Source organism: Mauremys mutica, chromosome 10 (genome assembly GCF_020497125.1).
Source record: "Mauremys mutica isolate MM-2020 ecotype Southern chromosome 10, ASM2049712v1, whole genome shotgun sequence".
Lineage (NCBI taxonomy): Eukaryota > Metazoa > Chordata > Testudines > Geoemydidae > Mauremys > Mauremys mutica.
The window spans coordinates 59077538-59102447 of NC_059081.1; the positions used below are offsets into that span (position 1 = coordinate 59077538).

The 24910-nt window shown below is 42.3% G+C and overlaps 2 protein-coding genes across 2 annotated transcripts in view; one reads left to right on the forward strand and one right to left on the reverse strand.

Moving 5' to 3' along the window:
* Positions 1-14924, forward strand: part of NBEAL1 (neurobeachin like 1) — a 150919-nt gene extending 135995 nt beyond the window's left edge. Inside the window, exons 51-55 of the mRNA XM_045033167.1 lie at positions 175-291; positions 1578-1739; positions 3010-3158; positions 4924-5059; positions 7824-14924. Of these exons, the coding sequence (XP_044889102.1) occupies positions 175-291; positions 1578-1739; positions 3010-3158; positions 4924-5059; positions 7824-7925 (666 nt within the window). The 3' untranslated portion in view covers positions 7926-14924. The remainder of the gene's footprint in view (positions 1-174; positions 292-1577; positions 1740-3009; positions 3159-4923; positions 5060-7823) is intronic.
* Positions 14925-15896: 972 nt separating this feature from the next.
* LOC123378737 (alpha-aspartyl dipeptidase-like) lies at positions 15897-24839 on the reverse strand (the record flags this gene model as incomplete). Its single annotated transcript, XM_045032856.1, has 6 exons — positions 15897-16078; positions 16953-17035; positions 18329-18388; positions 20378-20619; positions 23342-23430; positions 24748-24839. Coding segments are annotated over 6 exons (645 nt in total), but the record flags the coding sequence as incomplete, so codon positions are not given.
* Positions 24840-24910: the final 71 nt, after the last annotated feature.

A 24910-nucleotide genomic window follows, 5' to 3' on the forward strand; every position in this document is an offset into this window, starting at 1 on the left:
TTCATCCTTGTGATTTAATAAACTGAGGCACAAAAAGAAGTGGCTGTAAATGTGAGCAACACTAGAAGTAAAGTGTGGTGTCTGGCACCCAGTGCATCTGATGTTAAAGATATCCTGTATGTGTTCTTCAGCTGTGAGAAAATCTATAAATGTATCATTTTATGTTGATATCAGGGAGGAGTTCCTGTAGGCCTGGCACCTAAACCCTTGCAGATTCTGTATGGACATACTGATGAGGTATCCAGTGTTAGCATCAGCACTGAACTGGACATGGTGGTATCTGGAGCCAGGGTAAGCATCTTCATGATTTTCCTTCGAAGGAGTGATATTTACTACTAGGATTAGTGTAGCTGGAAAAAACATTACTGTTTCCTCTTTTCCTTTTTGGGTAAGGAGCAAGTCTTGCACCATGTCAACACACACACTGCATAATTCACTTACTCTCATACTGCTCTCACAGAGTAGGCCACAGCTCTTTTGCACAGGTGAATGTCTGAAGTGTGTGTAACCATCTGAAGAAATCCAGTTTCCTATAGGAATACTCATGCTACAGAACTCCTTTTCTGCCTCAGCAAACACAAACTACTTGTCTTTACCTCTGAGGCTCTCCACAGCTTAACCACACCCTACATACCAACTCTATCAAGCTGTTGACCTCTGTTTCCACTCTGATGATGGCCCACTTCCATCACTAAATAGCCCAATTCTACCTCAAGCACCTTCACATTTTGTCCCATTCCACCCCTCAGGCATGGGAGGAGGCTCCCCATAAAAGGTCTGCAAAGCCACTCCTTTGTCTTCCTTCAAATTCGCTGTTCTGCCATGATGCCTCCAAGACGCTTGATAACAGCTACACCGGGGTGTCCTGTGACTGCTACTTTCTGTGTGAAATATGATTTGTTTCACTGCTACCTTTTCCTCCTTCCCCCACCCGCATTTGTTTGTTTTTTCTCCACCTGTTGTCTCCTCATATGCTGAGATTGGCACTCTTAAGGGGAAGGACTCTGTTTTTTTCACTATCTGTGTACAGTGCCTAGCACAGTGGGGCCCTGATTCCTGTCCGCTGCCTGTAGCAGTAGAGTAGCTAGAGGGGGCGCGGGGGAGCAGCTGCTCACCCACCGAGCACAAGTGGCGCCTTTTTCATTTTACTCACCTGGAAGCAAAAAAAAAAAAAGGCACCACCCGCTGCGGCGCTTTTACTGATGGGGCGGCACTCGGGGTCTTCGGCGGCATTTCAGCGGCGGGACCTTCACTTGCTTCGGGTGTCTTCAGCGGCACTGAAGCTTCATTGCCGAAATGCCGCCGAAGACCTGCGGAGCGAGTGAAGGTCCCGCCGCCGAGGTGCCGCCAAAGATCTGGGGCGCCGCCCCGTCAGTAAAAGCGCCACAGCGGGTGGTGCCTTTTTTCCTTTCGCTCCCCCTCTTCCCTCCACCTGGCTACGCCGCTGAGTAGTTCCTTCTTCCAGAACTACTGCTGCACCTTACGATCTTTTCAAATGTTCTTTTCCCTTGCTCCAAATAATTACCGTATGTGACTATTACCATAAAGAAATAGCATTGAGTTTTTTGTCTTAACAGGATAGCACTGTGATTATTCATACTATTCGGAAAGGTCTGTACATGAGGACTTTGCGACCACCTTGTGAGAGTTCCCTTCTGCTGACTGTTCCCAACCTGGCTGTATCCTGGGAAGGACACATAGTTGTCCACACCAGTATAGAAGGAAAGACTACTCTGAAGGTACTTCACAAGTTTCAACCCAAGGTCATAGAATGCTGGTGTGTGTTTTGCGGTAAACACTAACCATAAATGTACCTGGGTTTTTTTTTGCAGTAGAGCTAGTTTCTTAGGAAATTCTGTGTGCAAGCTGCTCCACAGATGCACCAATGTTTCTCAAACATTGAGAGGGGGACAGCCTGACCTAGAGGGACAACCTTTAGGGTTCATGGTGTAATTCATTCTCACTGCCTATTCAGTGTAGGGATGCCTCTTTTGATGAAGGCTTGTGTAATTGCACCAAGAATTAGGAAGAGGCTTGTACCTAATGTTAACAGGCTGTGTTTGTTAACTTTCAGGACATGCCACAAGCCCCAGCTTTTCTCCTTGCCCTGTAGGATTTGGGAGGCTGGGTGAGGCTGGGAAGGGGGACTCTGGTTTGTTTGGTGCGGCTTATTACTTGTTTGTTGTATTCGTGTTGCTGCTGGGGTAGTGCTATCTGTGGGTGAGTGCCAGAGGCTGTTTAAGTATGAATGTATTTTTAAGTTTGTCAAGCATGCCCATAGATCAGATTGTAGTGCGGTAAAAATATAAATAAATACAGGTTGAACTTCTCTAGTCTGGCACCCTCGGGACCTGACTGGTGCCGAACCAGAGAATTTGCCAAACCATGGGAGGTCAATGAAGAGTGCCAGCAGGTCTCCATAGGCATGGGAAGTAGGGGTGCGGAGGGTGCTGCAATGCACCCAGTGGGGGCCCCACTGCCACCTGGGGTCCCGGCCACCAGCCTCCCACCCGCCAGCCTCCCGCCTGGGGGCTCCAATGCCGGCCCCAGCTGCCAGCCCCTCGCCTGGGGTTCCAGCCACTGGCCGCAGGTCCTCCTCCTCGCTCCCGGAGCTTGAACACTGCTAATCAGCTGTTCACGGTGCTCCGGAAGCACTGGGAGGGAGCGGGAGGAGTTGGTAAGCGCAGGGCTGGTGCACAAGAGGAGCAGGAGGCGGGGGGAGCTTGGCACCAGTGGATGCTCCGCACCCACTAATTTTTCCCTGTGGGTGCTCCAGCCCCGGAGCACCCACAGAGTCGGCGCCTATGCCGGACCATGGATGTTGCCATACCAGGGAGTGCCAGATTAGAGAGGTTCAACCTGTATTTAATTCTACAAACTGCCATCAGATACCAACAGCTTTAGTTACTACCAACCTTGGCTAAATTCCTATTAACAAGCTGAATCTATAAGTAATAAATCCTTAATCCATTCAATCCTCCATGAGTAATTTCTTTTTAATCTCTTCAGGATAAGAATGCATTACATCTCTATTCTGTGAACGGGAAGTATTTGGGCTCTGAGACTCTAAAGGAGGAAGTGTCAGACATGTGTGTGACTGGCGAATATATCGTGATGGGGAGCCTACAAGGATTCCTTTCCATACGAGATCTCTATAGGTAAGAGACCAGCATCAGTAGATAAGATGTACTGCACCAGCATGGTGGTTTGTTTACATATAGGTATTGGTGTATGATGTGGAGATCATGAAGGGTGTGACTTGTCATTCTTTTTCAAAAGAGGTCACAGATGGCTATTCTCTCATTGCCCTGTCACCTGATACTGGAAAATCAATTTGCAAAGGAAATCCAAAACTACAACCGGGTCCCTTATGCTCCTATTTGGATTTTCTGGACACTGAAGGGCAGGAAAGACCTATTTGTAAGCTAGGAATGCCACTTCTGGTGCATGACTGCACTGACAGCCCTTATCCTAATACTGGGAATGTCCTCCTCAATATCTGGGAAGGGACAGAGTTGGATGCAGACTTGGGGCTTGATCCAGCAAGATACGGAGTATCCGTGACTCCCATCAAAATCAGTGGGAGCTGTGGGCTCAGCTCCTGGCAGAATCAAGCCCATGGTGTGCAGCTGTAACTTCAGTTTAAAATCCCCATTTCTTTCCGCTGTGCTGATTCATTGGCCTTTGCCCCCAGAAGGAGGAAACATACTTGCTCCAGGAGTAACTGCAGCACTAAGTCTGCTCTCCTGTCACTCTGCAGAGAGGATTTCTTTCTTTACTGATTCTGTCCCCAGTGCACAACCCTGTTAATAAGGCTATAGCCTGGGGATGGGATTTGACCCTCTATGTCAGGGGAGGGCAAACTACAGACCCCGGGCCAGCTCCGGCCCACCAGCCGTTTTAATCCAGCCCTCAAGCTCCCGCTGGGGAGCAGGGTCTGAGGCTTGCCCTGCTCTGGGGCTCCAGCTGTGGAGCAGGGTCGAGGGGCCACTCCTCATGGCTCCCAGAAGCAGCGGCAAGTCTCTCCTACAGCTCCTATGTTTAGGGGCAGCCAGGGGGCTCTGCTCTGCATGCTGCCCCTGCCTCAAGCGCTGCCCCCACACATTCCATTGGCCAGGAACCACGGCCAATGGGAGTTGCAGGGGTGGCGCTTGCAGACGGGACAGCACGCAGCAGAGCCACCTGGCCATGCCTCCGCATAGGAGCCGGAGTGGGGGACATGCCGCTGCTTCCGGGAGCCACTTGAGGTAAGCGCCGCCCAGAGCCTATACCCCTGAGCCACCCTAACCCCCTGCCCCAGCCCTGATCCCCCTGCCCAGAGCACCCTCCTGTACCCCAAACTGCTCATCCCCAGAGCCTGCACCCCCAGCTGGAGCCCTCACCCACCCCACCCCGTGCCCAGCCCCCTGCCCCAGCCCTGATCTCCCTCCCACCCTCTGAATCCCGTGGTCCCAGCCTGGAGCATCCACCTACACCTCAAACCCCTCATCCCCAGCCCCTCCCCAGAGCCCGCATCCCCAGCTGGAGTTCTTAATCCCCCCCCCCCACACACACACACACACCTCACTTCCCCAGCCCAGAGCCCACTCCTGCACCTTGAAATCCTAATTTCTGGCCTGACCCCGGACCCCCTCCCGCATCCCAACCCCAATTTTGTGAGCATTCATGGCCCACCATACAGTTTCTATACGCAGATGTGGCCCTTGGGCCAAAAAGTTCGCCCACCCCTGCTCTATGTAGAAGTTCACTATAACTTGAATTATAGTGTATTGGAACACATTGGGACTTACAGTGAAACCCTATTCGATAATGCATCTGAGTTCACGCTCAGTGAGTTCAGCTGTAGTATGGCTCTATCCATTATGTATAATGTATAGCAGTTAAGTATTTAAGGTATTTTTTGTGTGTTTTTGCTTATTTCAGCCTGAATCTGAGCATCTCCCCCTTAGCCATGCGACTGCCGATTCGCTGCATTTCTGTTACCAAAGAATACAGCCACATCCTTGTAGGCTTGGAGGATGGCAAGTTGATTGTCGTTGGTGTTGGCAAGCCAGCTGAGGTAAAACCCACCATCAAGAACTTTGTCTACCGAACAGTGGGAAATTCACTTATTTCTGCTTTCCAGTTGAGCAAGAGGTCTCCTCTATGGCAGGGCAAACTTAAGAGCAAGTTTGAGTTTTCAGTGGGGAAGAAATAATTTTTGAGACGGCTCTATGCATAGAGATTTCTCTATAAGAAACGAGCATGTAGGGAACGCAGATGGGAAAAAGCAGACTCAGTTGGACTAACCTGCAGACTTTGTCATAGTCGAATAAGCAAGAGGTCAGAGTAACTAACATTTTCTGCATGTGCTAGTGTTGTCTGTCACTTCTCAGAAACAAGTTCTGAATAGGATGTGATACCTTCGTTATAAATGAGGAAGTAACTTCCCAGAAGAAAATTGGAAACAAAAAAGAATGAGCTACTTTCTTTTAAGTTTTGGCTTTTGTCAGATACCCTTTACTATATGTTGCCTCCCTTTTTGGAAAAATCCGTATTTCTCACCATTCAGAATCTCTCATTGTAACTGCACAAAGATACCCTGAGTAGCCACCTCTGTGCTCCTTATGGTGGATGTAAATTTGTAGGTACTGCATATGCACTATCAGTTACAGAGCATCCCTATGTAAAATAGCAATACCCACTTTGTCATGTTCAGAACAGGGGTTTCACAGTAACTACTTGTAACACCTCTGTCAAAGTATTTCACCAATATTATGAAGAGAGGCAGGGTTAGGCTTTCTGAATCTCTGGAGTGCAACAGTATATTTTAAGTTGAAAGCTCCTACTATTAACTATTACAGCCAGAAGGGTGACTTTAAATTGAGGTCTGCTTGACCTTCAGTATTTGCTAGAAAAGTATGTATTAAAGTAATGTATATTTTATTAATTTTGAAAACATACTGGCATCTTAGTTCTAAGTGTCTGAAATTTTTCTAGTTAAGGGAACATAGTTTACTGAAATACATCCTGCTTAGGATCTTCACAGAATGAGAGCCTGATCCTGCTTCTTTTGAAATCAGTTGCAAAACTTCCATCCATTTCAAAGTAAACAACTTTTTCTATTATAGAATTAATAGATAACTTCTTGTGTTAGCTTTTTAAAAATCACCAATCTTTTATAAAGATTTTCCAGACTTAGAAAAACTCTGCTAGGCTGGAATTTGTCATTCATTATCTGAGACTTAAAGTAAATTTAATTAATAACAAAGAAATCTGAGTTCCCCACTATGCTACGTTCCGAGGGTTGGATTCCTCCTAAGGATATGCAGGTTTTTCCACAAGCTTTATCAGTGTGTTCAGTTTATAATTCAGAGCATTTGGAGGATTAATATCTGTATAAACAGATTAAAAAACAATAATGGTAGGGACAACATTTATCCCATATTTTCCTGTTTCCTCTGATTTGTAAAAATCATTTTATTGTGTTTAAAAGGTATTAACTTTTTTGTTTGACAAGTAAAATATGGAGATAAGAAATTAAGGACTTTCAAATTCCTCCTACAGAAGGTACTCTCTGTTAGGAGTTGGGCTTCAGTGTTGATACTGTATTTAGCCTTAGAACAAAAGGAGGTTATTTCTACATATTCTATTAAACATAATTGTAAAGTGCTGTTGAGACTAAGGTTGACCTTTTGCCTTTATGCTTGACAGTATAATCAGAGATGGAGTATAATGAATTTGTGTTCTGGTTTAGAAAACCATATAGTTGCTTAGAACACTGCAGAAGTCTGCAGGATCGTTCCCTGTTTGAGCTGACACCACTGATGACTTGTTGGATTCTGTTTAGCTGCTCAATATATAGTTACAAAGTGCCAGACTTATGATGAGAAACTTTTTCTGAACTTTGTGCCATTAAAGGATGATTTTCTGTAACCATAAGGGATTTCGTATTCTGGTCTATTGCCAGAATAGGATCACCACTGGTCAATCCCAGGTCTGGTAGTTATGAAGTTAATTAAACAGTTTCTGACAGAATACTGTCCGATATTCAAATCTGATACAAATTCACTAAATCCATGATTTAACATTGCCTTTGGTTACTTGTCACTGTGAACAGCTTATTACATGTCTTTACTTACGGAATATTCGCTGTAGATTACGTTTGTTTAATAATTCTTGCACTGAACACTTCACCCAGGATCAGTAGAAGTCTAGAAATTTGGCATCATGAGAACTCCTCTCTATCTCTTTCTCCCATTTTGCCATCGCATTTTGCCAGGGGGTTGGACTAGATGACCTCCTGAGGTCCCTTCCAACCCTGAGATTCTATGATTCTATGATCGCTGCCCTGCAGTAGTCCATCACTTACAGGACATTGTCAAGTACTCTTTTTAATTATCTTTACTCTTCATTTCTATTAATTCCCTCTTAAAATAAAATGCTCTTCCTACTAATTTTGTTCATTTCCACTTGGCAATCATTTTTTCTTTTTAACAAAATAGCAATTTAGAATCCAGAACCCACTCCCCACAAAATAAGAACAATTTTAAAGTAGGTAAAATATTAGACCTATCTTGCCTGACAGTGTCCCTTTAACTGTTCAAAAGTGGAAAAGATAATGATCAACATTTGTCTTTTTGTTCTTTCGTGCCAATCGAAGAATCATCCCAAAATGTTACCTTTTTTGTTTGTCTGAAATAATTTCTGTTGGTATAATTTTGTGTTTGTGCAGTACCTTGTATTGTCTGCACTTCTCCAGAATCAGCGTCTGAAGTTCCTTTTTTAATTTATCCACCTTATCCCTTCCCCCTCCTTTTGTTTCTCTGGATTACTTTAAACAGATGCGCTCAGGTCAGCTTTCCCGAAAGCTGTGGGGATCAAGCAAACGGCTCAGCCAGATTTCATCGGGAGAGACTGAATATAACACTCAAGATTCCAAGTGATTGCTGCTCCTGAATTCTCTCATGGATTCCAGAAATTTGTTTAATCTTTTGGTCACTCTAAACATATCTCTCAACTTTCTGATGAGTGTTTCAGGGACTTATCCTTGACAATCAGTTGAAGACCAACATATGGTAGAGGTACAGTAATTTACATATGCACACATGCAAATTAGCCCACAATTGCTTTTATTACTTTTTTCCTAATCACATTGATTTGGTAGCAGTAGAACTCTTTCAAGATTATGTGCTGGAACTGAGTTTCAGAAAAAGACCTCTAAGTGCATTAAAACACAAATTATATCATATACAGGTGAATAATGCTAGATGTTCCTCTCTTGCTTGGAAGATATTAACTCAAATTCAAGGAAAACATCCCATTCTCATCTTACATCTTTGTAATTCCAGGATCATAAACTTAAAATTCCTTCAATTGCAGATATACAGATAAAATTGAGACAGTTGAGAGTTATGACCTCAAATATATTCTTCAGACCAATCAGCTTGCTGTATACTGCTGTAAATGATTATTAATAATCCTCTATTGCATAGCTCCTGAGAGAATCCCTTTGAGAATGTTCTGCAGGGAGCACCTCAATGGCACTACTTGATTGTCAGAAATTGTTTAACTGACGTACAACAATGAATTATAACCTGGTAGGAATTGGGGTAGGGTGAATATTTGCTGCAGAACATTCTTTATGTTGTTTGGCAAAGCAACACACACATTTAGAAATCCCTTGCATGTTTTAAGGCCTCGTATTAATACAGAGGGAATGAGTCACATTTCCATGTCTGTCAAGATTGAGTTGTTCTTCATTAATAGCATAATTACTGCAAACCAAAATGTCTAATTTCAACATTAAGATCACCTGAAAAACTTTGCATCATAATTTACCTTTACCATACCTTGTTTCTTGGCTCTGTATTTGTCAGACAAGTAACCTGGTTTAGCCATATTCATGTTGCTGGAAAAGTCAGTAGAAAAATCCAGGTACTATATGCATATGTGGGAGAGGAAGACATCACAGCCCTGCATATGCTGTAAACAACAAAAATAGTACTCAAAAGCTCAAGTACTCTTGGGAAAACCTTACCTTCAGGGCAAAGGGTAAACATTTTTAGGTGGGAATATGACTATGTAAATAGAGGAAACTATTGTTCCCTTACATCGTTTGTGGAAGTGATGATAATTGAAAACAAGATGTCTCTGTAGCCAATGCAGATACAGAATTGATTTAGTTAATATTTCTCAGACACCTCTCCCCTCTTCTTCCTTATTTTATTACTTATGGAAGTGAGTATGTGTTGTATCTTTTCTAAATATTGCCTGATTTCCCCTAGCACTGGGGAGTTGTTGAACTACCGAGGCACCCCATACAGTATAATCTAATTTCATTCACTTTAGTGCAATATTTCTTGATAGTCTAAAGAAGTAGTAATTACTTTTTCCAAGACACATTTTTTCTTAAACGAACATCCCATTCTTAATTTCATAAAGAAAATAATGATCCTATATCATGCTTTTATACACTGAATATTTTAATGACCTTATTACTAACTAATCTAAAAAGAATTGTGTTGCTTGTTTTAACCGTTACTTTCAAATTATATCAATTATTACATCAAGTTATATCTGATCAGTGAAAAAATTAAATGAGATTATGTATAACTGTAACACTAATCACTGTGACAGATCAAATCATCTGGAAATTATGTGGAAATGTAAACATTTCTCTGTGGCACTTGTCAGTATGATATTTAACCCCATTTCTCTCTGTCACTCACTCCCTCTCCCCCTCACCTCCCCACTTTGCATTGAGTTATGGACATGGGAAGAAAGTCTACATGGAAAAAAAAATATTAACTAGTTACTGATACAATAATAGCAAGGATACTCTGGAAGTATTAAATGTATGTGAATGTGAAGTAGGTTTGTCTATTGTAATTTCAAAAGTAAGAGATTTTGAAGAGTTATTGAGACAGAAGTTTAGAAGAATCACAGTTTTGAATGTGTGATTTTATTATAGTTAAGTGGGATTATATAGAATTTTCAAATGAATTTGCTTGAGGGTACTGTGGAGATGGTTTTATAACTGTACATTTAAGATCTTAAATGTGTATATTTGGAATTTTTTAAAACTAGCAGAATCAAAGTGGAGAAATTTAGTAAGTTAATGTTCTGCGTAATGCTTGGCCAGAACATAAGTCTTTCTGTTGTCATTTGTACAGAAAGGTTCACATGTGAGTTTTTGAAAGCATCTTTATTCGTATTAGGTATTTTATGCAAAAGTTTTAATTTTTGAACTGGTGAACATTTTAGCATTTGTATCCATGGAAGAAAATCAGGGAAACTGGTCAACCTCCACAAAATGTAATATAGGTTCAGAAATTGGAGAGATGCGGGCATTTGTATTATAATAATGATAATCTGAATATATAACACTTTAATCCAAGGATTTCAGTGCTTTACAAACTGAAATTCGTTAAGCCTCACAAATGTTAGCTACTGGTATAAATTAGAGCTGCCCTCATAATGCTCTGTCTTGGCGCTAAGGGACCAACCCTGCGCAAAGCAGCAGCAAGATCATGGGAGTACAAAGGTGAGTGTTAAATCACATTTACACACTACTTGCATTTTGTGCAGATTGGCCATAGCTGAGCATCTGGTCCCTTGAGAATGAAAGGTGCTACTTAAATTCCAATTTGTCGTCTTTTCATGCACCAGCAGCAGTCAGTTTTCTCAACTGCTCAACAATGTCTATTTGCAAGCAGCACTATACTTTGCTTAATCTGTAAAAGGAAGCTGTAAATAAAAGATGCAGTTTGTATGTGAGAGCTATAAGTCAGGAAGAATTTACCTGGTGTTCCACTTGTTTTTGTTTAACTTATTTTCTTTCAATTTTTCTTGAATTAATTATACAATTTTTTTGTGGTTGTATGAGTTGTGGCTGGTTTGCAGTCCACATTGAGCAGTGGACACTGAATTAGTGCACTGCACTTCTAAGATTTAAATTTTTACTTTTGATGACTCTTCAAGCTAATAGTGCTCTTGGATACCATCCCCTCTGTTCTTCTCGGAGAGGGAAAGTAGTTCTCAAAATACAAGTTCTCTTTAGTCTTTTTACACTACGATTTATTTATTTAACTTTGTTTTAGAAAGTAAAGCTGTGACATGATGCAGTTCTGACTATGAATTCAGATCAGGCTAGTCTGAATACACAGTTGCTTTATAACACTAAAATTTTTAAAGTCCCTTTTGTAGGTGTTCTTGTCTTTTGTTTAACCATTGGAGGCCACAGTGATATCTATGGAAACTAAAAAATATAGCTTACCTGTGAGGTGGACATAAAAGAAAAGCTAAGTCAGCACTGTAAACATATGTATTTTTTTTTAAAAGCTGAATATTGGCTCATCTCCACCTAGTAATTAATAAACTGGATTCACCAGTTAGCAGTATTCAGTAACTTCCACTTACAGTTTGGGGAAGTGCTTAGAATAATTTTGTTTCCAATAAAATTTGTGTTAGATTATCAATATTATCCATTTATGCTTTAAGCCTCAGTGGTGGTAATTCTTTTTGGTTGTCTTATTTTTATGTACTGTGGAGAATGTTATCTAATATCATACTAAGTGTTCATTTGGGAAATGCCAGCATTCAAAGAGTTATACGCTCATTGTCCAAGTTAAGGTAAAAAAAAAAACAAAAAAAAAAACCTGTGGGTAATATTGCATCAGCGTATTCTTTATTTTCTGTATCATACTCACCTTATGCAATCTTTGAAACGTTATCTTTTCCATCATCCACCTATTTTCCCACCACCAGCACACACACAAAAAAACCCTGTTTAAACAATCTTTTCCCTCTTATTTAAAATATTTGTGGAGGGGGGGGGGGTCTTAATTCAGAAAGCACCAGTAAGATCTTTGATTAATCTAGATATTCATCTAAGCAAAGCTTTTCTTCAATACGTGCTTTAACTACAAATATTATTATAAATTTTTAAATTTAAATGGCATATGGGCTTTTAAGTAGCCTACTGAATTGACTGTTTTGATAAAGAGCCTCTTTAATGTCTTAAAAACAGAGTTCTCTTGCAATGCAAAGGATTAAAACAATAGTATCCACCCCGTTTAAAAAAAATAAACCCCACAGTCTAGGAAGGGATAGCCAGTGAGTGATCTCCCATTACTCTGGGTTAAGATGGTTGGGTCTTAATGGAATCCAATGTTGGCCATCTAACTCCCTCAGGCTCTTGTGAAAATCCTGCCCATTATCTTTAAATATTCTTACTTGAGATTCCATATATAGCTATCATCCACTAGAAAAAGATTTCATCTTGTAGGTTACTTTTTGAAGAAGTGTGTTTGTGTATGGACTGCAGTACTGTAGAGAGTTTGAGACTAGGTCACATTTTTTTCTTTTCAAGGGCTATATTAAAAATCTGATCTTTTATCTGGAGGAAATGCTAAGACTCTTTATTAAATATACTATTAGGCCTAATCCTGTGAACCAGCTGAAGGCCCTAATTCTGGAAAGCACTCAAGTGTTGTCCTGAAGGGGAATGCTTTCTTGAACCAGCTCATTGAGCTTACTGCTGTGACAGCAATGGAGTGACTTGCAGTTGTGAGCACTGTATCTGTTAATGTTCAGAGGATTGGGCATATAGATTCTGTAAACATCAGATTAAATTCTACAAATCAGGAATCTTGAATAAATCTTCAGTCTCAGATTTGATTAACAGAATGAACTAACTATATGCTGAAATGTTAATAGTTCTACACAAGCTAAGTATTAAGAGGGTTAAGAAGTTTTTAAAAGAGGTTGTTCTTAGATCATTTACACTTCACGATACTGCTATGCAGTAATGGTGCAAACTGGGCTATTTTTAATCCATTTTATTGAGTTTGTCATTCTTTGTAGAAGTGCAGTCATGGGTGGCTATGTAACAAATAATTAAGATCCACAAGTCTGAGATGTAAGTACTCCCATGTGCTCCCATGACAGATTGTAATGATTTATAGATGTAGTTTTAAATCATTTCTTCTGCTGAATCTCAAGAGTTGCATTCAGTATTACAAAGGTGAACTTCCTCCCTTGTTTTGGTGGTAGAGTTTTCTAATAGCCATCTGTACATAGCCTCTCTGGATGCCCACATCTGAGGCAATACAGGCAGGGAGTTCAGTGGGTGAGTCCATGCATTCTGAGGAACCCAGTTTCACTCTATATTCCTCACCTCTTCTAATACCCCTTGTTATTCCACTCTTCCAAAGGTCTGCAGTCTCCTGCCAGGCTACTGCAATTCAAACTAGGTAGCAGGAGCTGTACAGATAGTATAATAGGGTTGACCCCTTCCGTTGGAGCCTAAGCACCTTAGCATCACTGACCTCGGGACTGAGTACAAAAAGCAAGATAACCTAAAAGGTCTATTTTGTTTATCCCAAGGTGACAGTCCAGAATTGTTCCTTACACTAAACGTAGAGTGCTTGGTGTAGCTTAAATGTGTCAGGTGCTAGGGTTTCCATTTCTACTCTTGGAAAATAGTTCTACAGTCTAATAAACCTGATGCTTGAGGAACTATTGCTGATATTTAATCTAGACTTTCCTTTGTTCAATTTCTTCTCCCACACTGAGCTGTATCCCCTTGGAACACTGGGGATGTTTTCTTTCTGTTTGATACCTAAGTCTTTCACATCCTATATTTAATTTCCAAACTGTGCATATATAGTTATTTCAGTCTATCCTCAGAACCCAGTTCCTCTAGCTCTATTCATGTGTTGCTCCCATCTGGATTCTTAGACATTTCTGGTGCTTGAATCTGACTGCTCTATACTTTCTGTATAGAAATCCTACTGGCTCTTTCTGACACTGCAAACTGTCCGCTATTTCTAGCCATCCTTCCAAAATGCTGGGCAGGGAGGGTCTCCTGTTCCAATCATAGTTCCCAACCATGGGGTGAGGATAGATACAGGGTTCCCAGTTTTAAACTATGACCTCACCCAAGCAAGAGAGCGAGATTAAATATCCAATAAAATTTGCCAGTGGGGAGGGAGTGGCAGAGGCCAATTTTTTTTAATATAACAAGGACAATTTTCAAATACCAATGAATTTTTATTCCTAAACTGAAACCATAATTTGCCTAGAAACAAACCCTTAAAACCAGAAATCCCACGTGCATCTAACTAGGAGATTTTCTTTAGTCATTAACAAAAGCTGTGTTCAGTGGTGTCCTAACTTAAAGAAAGTAATTGCAAGGACTCAAGTAGTGAAAGTTTGCTTTGTGTTCTGCTCCTGTAATGAGCTCTGCAGGAGCAGTCCAGGCATTGCTCAGTGAAGGGTTAGGGCCATGCTGTCTGTAAAAAGCCACCCTCTCTGATCAATTTCTTGGAGATAGTGCTGCTACTTAAAACAAAGTTTTCTTAAGGAGTTTTAAGAGTGGAAAATGAAACTCACTAAGATGTGCCTCAGCATTTGCTTAAATCGCTATAACTTTTGGTGGAAAGAGAACACTAAGCCTTATTTATAGTGTGACAATTAACCATCTCTTAATCTAGTAATTATGATTGTGCAATTATATGATTACAAATGGATTTAATGCCAAAAATGCCTTTAAATAAAGTCAAATTTTAGTTAGTTGAAACTAGATATATTCAACACTAATAACCTTCTAGCAGTGTAATGAATTTGCTGTTAGTCTTCTGTGCAATACCTTCATCCCTTCTGGGTGCTTTTACGATTTCGTACATACTGTTTGTCTTATTTTAATATGTATTATGTTCCAATGGCTAAGTTCTAATAATTTTAAGTGTGTATATTGGCTAATGTTGGATTTGTTTCTGTACAGCATGATGGAAGATGTTTTAAAATTTTGCACTTTTTCTAGTATTTGCAAATTTGTAATCTAAATTTTTAAATGCACACTTATTTTGTACATAATGATTATTAAATTAGCTTTGTATATAACAGCTGGGGCTGGAGAAAATAAATAATAATCAAATGTATGATTTCTCTGTGCTTTTTTCATGGTGTGGTCCAGGTATTTATAACTATACCAAGAGGGTTGGTGTATTTAAGACAGGAATCATTACTAGTCTGTTGCACTTTTTATTAAAACAGGTAATAAATAATAGGCTCTGGAGGGGGAATAACAAGTGGGGGGAAAAAACCTAGGCTAGACAGCATGAACTGATGTGACCTGGCCTCCTGGCCTTTAGTGAAGAAGGAGCAGATCTCCCTTCAGCAAGCAAGTGAATAGGGGAGGTGCTGTCAGGAAAGGCTGGAGAACCATACAATCTTCAGATGGATATAGGTTTCTGGTTTTCCTATTTCAGTCTCCCTTGCATGGCAAATCCTTATTTCAGCAGCTAAGGGGAGAAGAGGGAGCTGCTTTCTCTCGTGCCCCCACAGTTCGCTACACAAACTACTAAATCCATACTACAGCTTGAATCGCTCTAATCTGGCACTCCCTGGTCCTTCAACATCCGTGGTCCAGCATAGGCGCTAACTCCGTGGGTCCTCCAGGGCTGGAGCACCCACAGGGAAAAATTAGTGGGTGCAGAGCATCCACTGGTGCCAAGCTCCGCCCTCTGCCTCTTCCTCTTGCACGCCGACGGCCCCACACTTACCAACTTCTCCTCCCCCCTCTCAGTGCTTGCAAAGTGCTGTGAACAGCTGATTCATGGCGTTCAAGCTCTGGGAGGGAGGGGAAGGACCTGAGGCCGGCACTGGAGCAGCCGGCTGAGTGCAAAGCCTGGGGGTGCTGCAGCACCCCCCGCACCCCTACTTCCCATGCCTATGGAGACCTCCTGTGGTTTGGCAAATTCTCTGGTTCAGCACTGGTCAGGTCCCGGGGTGCCAGACTACAGAGGTTAAACCTGTATAAACTAGCCTCAGGAGGGTATTCTCCCCTAGTGCTGCAAGGTAATGTTTGAGATTAGTCAGTTCCTACAGAAATAAAAATGGTGAGTAATGGGTTCTTTAAATCGTGCTTTATTTACAAAATGTATTGTTTCCAGACCCGAGATCTCCTCCTTTCACTATCTTCCTTTAGCATCTGGTATTTCACTACAGGAAAGGTCAGGGCTTCTGGGAGTTACTATCGGTCAGGAGGAAACTGAAATCTGTTCCAGGCTCATGTTCAGTTGGTTTCTCACCTCTGGACCGAAGACAAGAACCATGCTGTAAACTTGGCAGTCAAAGTACAAAGGTGAACAGTCTATTTTGCTTCCTTTTACTATCAGATCTGGGTCCTGGAAGCTATGTGGAACTCTTGGGCTACTTGCTATTAGGTATTGAACCTTATGGCCTAGTCCTTCACCATTACTCCAATCCATAGTTTTTCCTCATGTGACTAAGAACTACAAGTTTAGGCTTTTAGGACTCAGTCTGGCACCCATTACCATCCAGTAAGTGAGGATTGCTGTGTCTACAGTGTAGCTGGGAGTGAGTCTCCCAGCCTGGGGAAGGCCACCTCAAGCTAGCATGCTAAAAGTAGCAATGTGAACATTACAGCTTGCACTCTCAAGCCTGCCCAAGCTGGAACAGGTACACTGCTATTTTTAGCACCCCAGTTTGAGCTGCACTGGAGCTATACCCTATGGGATCAGGCCCTGAACTAGTAAGGCTCATATACCAGTACACACAGCTGCAACTCATTTTTGAAAGGGCACGTTGTAGCCTAGTAACTGTGAATGGGTGTAACACCCCACAAGGGTACAGTATAAAGGACAAATGCAACCAAAACTTTAGCTTTATCTGTGGTTCTCCTTTATTTCAGTATCAGCCCACCTCAAACTATCCCCACAAAGCAGGGAAGAATTCCCATTTTACAGGTGGGAAATGGAGGCAAGAAATTAAATGACTCCCCTACTGCAGGTTGACACAGGAAGAACCAACAGAGCTAGCAACTGAACTGAGATCTCAGAGTCCCTGTCCAGTGTCTTAACCCCACAATCATCATCCTTCCTGCTGTTGAAGAAAAACACAAATTTTGATTAAAAGCTGCACAGAATTGAATGCAAATTGAATACCTCAAAAACAGCCTTGCTCCAGTTACTCCTTGCAGGGTGGCTTTGTCTCCTTCCACTAGTAACATTGTTCCTTCGCGCAAACCCTGAATTGACAAGAAATAAAACCCCAAGCTGTCATTTGCGCTCCAAAGCCAGAGATCCAAGTTAACTGGGAATTCTTAATTTAACTGGGAATTTATCACTTTGAGGATTGACAGGTTCTTGTCCCAAGATCAGACCCAGTATTATTCAAATTATTATATAGTTGGGACTCTCAATGTGCACAGCTGCAACACTCACACTATAGAAACTCTTCTGTATTTACTAGTAGTATTAATAAATTTAGCACAGTCACAAACACTAACTCAGTAAGGTAGATAGCGATAATACAAAAAGTATCTCTGATTGAGCATCTAACCACCAGTTACCTTAAGGGTTATTTTATTTCAGCTCGCTTAAAGCATTTGACTCATCTCTGGCAACCTGGTGTTAATATTAACTAGTAGTTCTCACAGTGAACCGTATGGTCTCAGATGGGCAATTCCCAAGATACACTGGGAATTACTGCCTATATGCTGACTCCATCCCCTGTGCCTAATAAGGATGGCACTTCTTCAGAGATGGAGGCACTAGGACAAGTAGGTAAATCATAGCTAGTGTTACAAGGATGATTTCACTTTCTGCAATAAGTTCACTGTGTCTTTAAAACACGTGAAGGAGAAATAAAATGGTTCCTTGGGATCCTTCATTAGCTTTAACTACCATCATTCTCAAAGTCTAGTTTGTCAAGATTGCCATACAGCAACCAGTGGAGTCTGTTAGAAACCACAACTAGGTATTTCTCAGACAGCAGGGACTGGGTATGCTGGCTAGGATGGAAAACCTCTGAATGCTGACCTCCTACACAGCAGTGTGTTGTCATGATAAGTGTTTAGTGATAAGGATGCTTTGCCCCCAGCTCCAGCCTCAGGTCCGCTCCGTCCCCTACTCTGCCTCTAGCCCCAGTTCTGCCTTCAGCCTAAGCTCCTCTGCTGAGCCAACTGTGCTGTAATGGAAAGGGGCATGGTCAGATTCCATTACTGGTAAGGGGAGTGTGACAGGAAGAGTTTGGGCACCACTGCTCTACTCTCTGCAGCTAATGGCAGACAGAGGCAGTGCTGCATACAGGGTCTTTCTTGCATAGAACGAGAAGCCTTGAATATACAGGATGCAAATTAGAGAAACCTGAACAAGGCTGAAGCTAGCAGTGAAAAGTCTCTGTGGTAGAAGATGGATAGAAAAGCCTTACAGCACTATGGGAAAGATTAAGACATCTAAAATTCAATACCTGATTGGAGAGGGTGCATTCATATGACTGAGTTCTGGAGATGACAGTTTGATTGGGATGTATTACTCACCAGTACTGGAGGGGTGTTTAGTTCCTCATGATACTGAAGTATCCTCTCCGCACGAGTCTCCTGGAATAGTAGGATCTAGTGTGAGTCTAGGTTTAAGTAATTTCTGCTATATGAGCACTTAGAATTTAGAAACTTCTAGCTAAATATCACAAAGTACTTCAAGAAATGTTAATTTGATAATGTTTCCTAATGTTCCTATGAGGTAGACAAGTATCATTCCCACCTGAAAAATTTCATTTCCTTGAAGCTTATGGATGTAATATTGGCCATACTGAAGTCAATCGCAAGATTGACTTTACTGCAGCCAGTTCACCCTGTATCTCAAATACTAACCTTTTGTTAAAATGTTGCAAACAAAAAAAATCTAAATTTGGAAACCCAGAAAGGTTCCACTTCAATTTATTTTAAGGTTAAGGAACTATTTGATTAAATATCACTCTGTCCCTCATACTGCTGGAGGTAAGTCTGTAAGTTATTTCTGAATGAAGGAGATAGGAGTCTCCAGAGAAAGGGGACAAGGTTTCCACCACTGAACTAGCTACATATTTCTCCTTAATAGAAATGACATTGAAAGCCCTAATCAGGCTTCCTTGGTGGAGAACTCTGCCATGTAACCACGTTCCCTTGGAGTTGTTGGTGAGCTGAGGGACAGAAATAAGCAAGCGCAAAGAAGGGATAGAAGGACACAAAGGGAAAGAAGAAAGCCAGAAGGATTTATGAAAAGGTCAGAGGAACACAAAGGGCAGAGACAAGCATCTTATATTCCACAGAGCTTTGCCTCCTAGAAGTTCTGCAGAAAATTGAGTAAGAAATACTAACTGTTAGCTTGCCTCTAGAGCAGCAGCCAGTTTTTTCTCCCTGCAAAACTGATTTAAGTGTACCTGTATATCCACATCTTAAAACAGACCTACATTTAAAAAGTTTGGGTCCGGGTCCTCCATTTCTCCATGGTTCTGAGCTGGAGAGTATCTTTTATTGTCTCCAAGAAACTGCCTGTGTGCGGATGGATACCATCCTTGTAAATAAAAGGCTGAAGTACTTTGTATCATAGGAGCAAAATTCCAGGAATTGTGCTATTAGGAGTTAACTACACCTCTGCCTCGATATAACGCGACCCAATATAACACGAATTCGGATATAATGTGGTAAAGCAGCACTCTGGGGAGGGCTGCGCACTCCGGTGGATCAAAGCAAGTTCGATATAATGCAGTTTCACCTATAACATGGTAAGATTTTTTGGCTCCCAAGGACAGCGTTATATCGGGGTAGCGGTGTAGTTGCAAATTATAGGTAGTTTGTTCAGCTATTACACTCTAAATTATCCTAGCTTCTTACTGAGTAGACCTAAATTCACAGCTCTGCACCTTAGTCTATGTATATGGACTCTATATTTGATGTTATATTTTCCCCTCTGAATTCCATTTACAATCTGTGCTCACTTTATTTGAGAACTTAAGGTTTATTGCTGAAGTGCCTTGGGGTGGGTGTAGTAACTTCCATATCCCTTACATGTTCCATAAACCAGGAGTTCTTAGATGGCCTTCACGCCACCCTGACCTGAAAGTCTCAAAAGCAAACTCCTGTAGATGTGTATAAAGCCTCAAGACATTTCTAGATGGAATGTCACAGTGGACCAGCAAGTTAGACAGCCTATGTTGAAAGTTTTCCAGAAATACTGCATTTTACCCAATGCTGCAGGTATCGTTATTCAAGTTTGTTTTAAGTTTGCCCTTTAGTATTCTCCCCTGCCCACCTAAGCAGTACATGTCACAGTAATATTAACAGTATTAGTCATCAAAAGGCCTGAGTTAGCCATCAACACTTGTTCCACCTCAGTAATACTGTTGCCAAGTAACCTTCCCATTCCCAAGGAAAACCTTCCAGGAGGAGGCTAGCAGTAACAAAGGTTCCTTTGCTTCATTTACACTTCAGACAACTCCAGCAGGCAGCTGCTAGAAAGCAGCAAGCTTTACAAGTCACAGCATATGCACGTTGTACTCATACTTTAGTGTACGAGCTCTGCAGCTGGCGGAGAGGTACTTAACTTACACCCATGTGAGTGCTGTTAACATCTGGATCCAAGTAGTGGGGGTTGATGTTAAAAGGAACCAATCCAAGGGCCTGCAGAGAAGGTGGGTACACGATTGGCATGTCATTGGTTGTGTTGATGCTGATAGTAGCTACGTTAGTTCCTGCACTGGACCCCATGTATGGAATTCCATCCTGGAAGATAAAGCAGCACTGTAACAGGAAACTCAGTTCTTGATGCCAGAGATGCCTTTTGAAACTGTCTGAGAGAAGGGATGTAAAAAGTAAGATAAAAAAATTGGTGAAGTCAAACTTCCCAACTATAATATCTTTAATGCTAGACGGGGGAAGTTGAGGTGAAGTAACTACCTCAAAATTACATACTCTGAGGCAGAGCTGACACTAAATCCAGATAAACTCAATCCTGTGCCTTAACATGTCAAACTCTGTAGGAAATGATAGTGCATATGTTCTGACAATACTCACTGGTGAGAAAACATGCATATTCTTAGACAACATTATGCTTACGTTGTTTGTGTTATTTACCAAGCATGTCCCGGGGCTGTTTCTGTTGGCAGCACAGCAAGTGTGTGTCTATTATATTTTTATGAATTCATTTTCATCCTGTTCAAAATAGCCTAAACTTTTGGTGCCGCTGGTGCTTTTGGAGGCTAAGACCATTTTGCCCCAAGACTTCTACCCCTAAACACAGGTAAGGTTGCCAGATCCTCTGGTGGTGTAAATCTGCATAGTTCCAGTGAAGTCCGTGGAGATACATCAATCTAAACAACCTGTGAGCTGAGTGCTGCAATCCTAACCATACCATCTGAAGTTCTGAAAAGTTAATATCGTTATAATGCAAGTACAGAATTTGAGATACGTTCACTACTGAAGGTCCCTGCTGGAAAAATGTTTCATGCTGGTTTGAATGGAGAGGCAAGTGGTTACTGTGTATTGGTTTTTAAATCACTACTTTACTTAGGACCATATCTTTGAAAGTATATACGCTCCCAATCAGACTGATTTCAAATGGGAGTTAGGCACTAAATACCTTTACAAATCTGGCCTTTGATTCACAGAGATAAGTGTACAAAATTGCTGAGAACGTCAAGGTTTTCACAACTAAAGCCTGGTTCTCTTTTTGATAGTAGACTGCTGAGTTCCTGCCTAGAGTATCAGTAAAAAGCTCTTTTCAAAAGGCCACAACTTTCAGTTTCTTACAGTTCCAGTCAGCTTTGTCACATCAATAGCATCTAGTTTGAGGTGTTGATTCACCCCTTCCCTTTGAAAGTGTCATCAAGAAGACAGGCCAGCAGCTGGGTCTCATGTTCTCTCGAATGCCAATTTTGAGTTTGTGCTGGCTTCCAACTGGCTACTCAGTTCCTCCAGACTTCAAGACAAAGGGGAACAAAGACACCCTCCTCTTCACATTTGAGAAGAGCAATGGCCAAGTTTTCTCTCTCAATACTACTGCTCTGCACAGACAATATTTGTGTTCCACCCGGGAAGGAAAGAATTGAGTTCATTTGTGCCCAGAGATGTTAGCTAATGTGGGCTAAGTGTGCCACCCAAGATGGGTTACCAAAAGTACCAGCAAGGGGAGGGTGCCAATAATTCAGGGAAGAGTCAAGCTACCAACTTCACGCTGAAGTGAAATAGCTCTGAAGGTAAAAAGGAATAGTTCAAGGGAGCTTATACCACCAGACCAACGCAAGGCACGGAGAATGTTAGACCTTTTAAAACAGCTCCTTGTTGTGGAGTGTCAGGAATTTTCTTAACAGAAAGAGCTTGGTGTAGGAAGCATTCCGATGAGGCTATTTGGATCAACATAATACCATAACTCATATCCGCAATCACCCAGGCTCCATCTGTGTGGACTGCAGTAAACCACCCCAAATAGTGTGGAAATCTGTAGCTTCTTCCTGCATGTCTTCAGTAGAGATGTTAAGTGTACCTCAAATGTACTAGAAGCTGTGCAGCATCAGAGATCAATTGACGGATCCAAGCAATTTGCTAGGTAGCTATTTTTGCTGGGTTGAAAGCAGTTGCTCAATTAGGCCTGGTCTACACGGGGGGGGTGGGTTCGAACTAAGGTACGCAAGTTCAGCTACGCGAATAGCGTAGCTGAACTCGAAGTACCTTAGTTCGAACTACTTAGTTCGAACTACACCTTTGCCATTTCTATTTAAATAAAGATAAGAGATAAGTCTCACCTATTTTCCAAAACCTCTTACAAGAAGCTACTAAGGACACATAGCAGCCAGGGTGGAGATGCAAAGTACTGTCATACAGTGCAAGCTGGCTAGGAGGCAGAAGATAGAAGGAGGAGGTCAATTTCAGCCTGGCAAAAGGTTAAGAGGTATGCGCACCACAGGATTGTTATAGCAATGGTGGTGTTAAATAGATTTATGGGTGTTCTGGAAAAGGAGATTAAGAGGAAGCTGGCAAAGTTTAAAGATGAGTAGACAAAACTATTCATGCTAAGCATGATGAGAGAGAGAGAGTGTGGAAATTACCAGAGAGCCCTAACAGAAATACAGGATTGGGCAATACAGTGCAAAATGCAAGGCAAGGAATAATTTGCACTATTCAGACAAAGACATACTGGAATGAATAAATGAACTATTCATATTACATTGTTGAGGTTTCAGTTACCTGGAGAGACACAGGAAAGTGGCCTGTTAGGTGTCATTGTGGACAGTTCAAAGATAACATCTGCTGTTATCTGTTGAGGGGGGGATTTTGTTTTATTTTTGAAGGGCAGAATTGTTTAACTAGATCTTGTACACCAGTTAGACAGATATAGAAGTCATGCAACAGCCTCTATTCCTGGATACTGGCCCCGTGAAAAAGCTAGCATGTCTGTTCACCAGAAAAAAAACACAGAACTAAAGTTCATGCAAAATATTTTTATCAGTCACCATGTTGATTTCCCCCTCCCTCCCTTACAGAAACTCCAGGTCCATAAGCAGGATGCTGTCTTACCTAAACTTTCAAACTTCTCTCTTGCGGTCTTGGCATAGGCATCTCGATCATGAAGAGCGTAGGGAATAAACAAAACTCTCTTCACCTTCCTAGGAAAGACAGATAACATGATCACAACTTGGGCAAACAGTTTGGGCTTCATCAGCTTTGTTATATGGGCTTAACTAGTTGTAACAGCAGACCCAAAGTTTAACCTACTTGGTTTCTCTCTCTGTCCCCTACCCCCATTTAAACTTTCCTTGTGACCTAACAAGTTAAATGCAGAGATCACAAGTGGTGATGAAAGCTTCATATTGCTTAGTGGACATAAAGTTGCACGCTAACGGGGTGAAAGGGAAGGGCTGCTTTTCCTGATACAACCAAGAAGAGGTTTTAAGAAGGCCTAAGATAAAGTAACCCTCCTCTTCCTTCCTTTTATTTAAAAAAAAAACTGTTTTCTTTTCCTACTTCTCCCACCCACAACATCTGATTTCCAAAGACCTGAACATCACCAAATCATCTTCAGTGACAATGCTGATAATGGGTACTAACAATCTTTTAAAAATGAATAAAGTTCAGGCTGTGACTAACTTATGCCTGCTGTGTGACACGAGATTTACACTCCCATTTCTATCAGCCTGTGTTCAGCCCTACGAATTTCTCTGAAAACTAAATACTGCAGCATTATTTCTCAGTATACCAATCTCTTGTCCAGTTCTACATAGGACCCTAGAAGGGCCACAGTCCCAATGCATCACTGTCTATACCAGAAATCCAGCTGTGCCTCATGGTCCAGGCAGCCCTTCCACCTAGTGCACTAGCCTCCCTGCCCCATACACACACACACACTCTACAGCACATTGTTTGATACATCTGCTTAAAATGTAACCACTATGTTCTCTTCGCTAGAGCATCCAAGACTGATCTATACCATTATGAAGTGCACAGGGCAGCACACCCCGTCTGTGCTTAGCAGACAGAGAGAGGCGGCTGCCATGAGTTTACACCCTAGTTCAGACACAGGCATTTAAGGTGGAATTTTTCAAAACTGCCCAGGGGATCTGGGCAACCCCATTCCTATCTAAATGATCGGGAACTGGGCATCCAAACACCGGCGGCAGCAGCTTTGAAAAGCACCAGCGTTGGTGTACAACTGGAAGGTGCTGCTGGTTGTCTGGGCACAGGGCTAAAGAACAGGCAGCACTGGAAGCCCTGCCCGGGATCCGCTCGTTCGGGCCACTGGCCCAGGCCAGCCCACGCGCCTCCCTCCAGCTCTTGGCGGGCGCCAGCAGGCACCACGTCTCGGACAGCACTTGCGGGGGGGGGGCACAAGCTGCCCCCTGGCTCTGCACACGCCACCCCGGTTTTTCACACTTGCTGTCTGGTCGCCCTACTGCCCGGGCGGGGCCGCGGGCGCCGGCACCTACTGCCCCAAGAAGCTCCGGACTTGCTGCTGGCAGTGGCCCAGGTACCCTCCGCCGCGCGGGCTGGAGTTGGACACCAGCAGCAGCCGCCGGGGGCGGGGGGGGGGGCATCAGCGCAGGCGGGTGTAAAGCGCCGCTGAGCAGGGGCGGAAGCCGGCGCGCGGCC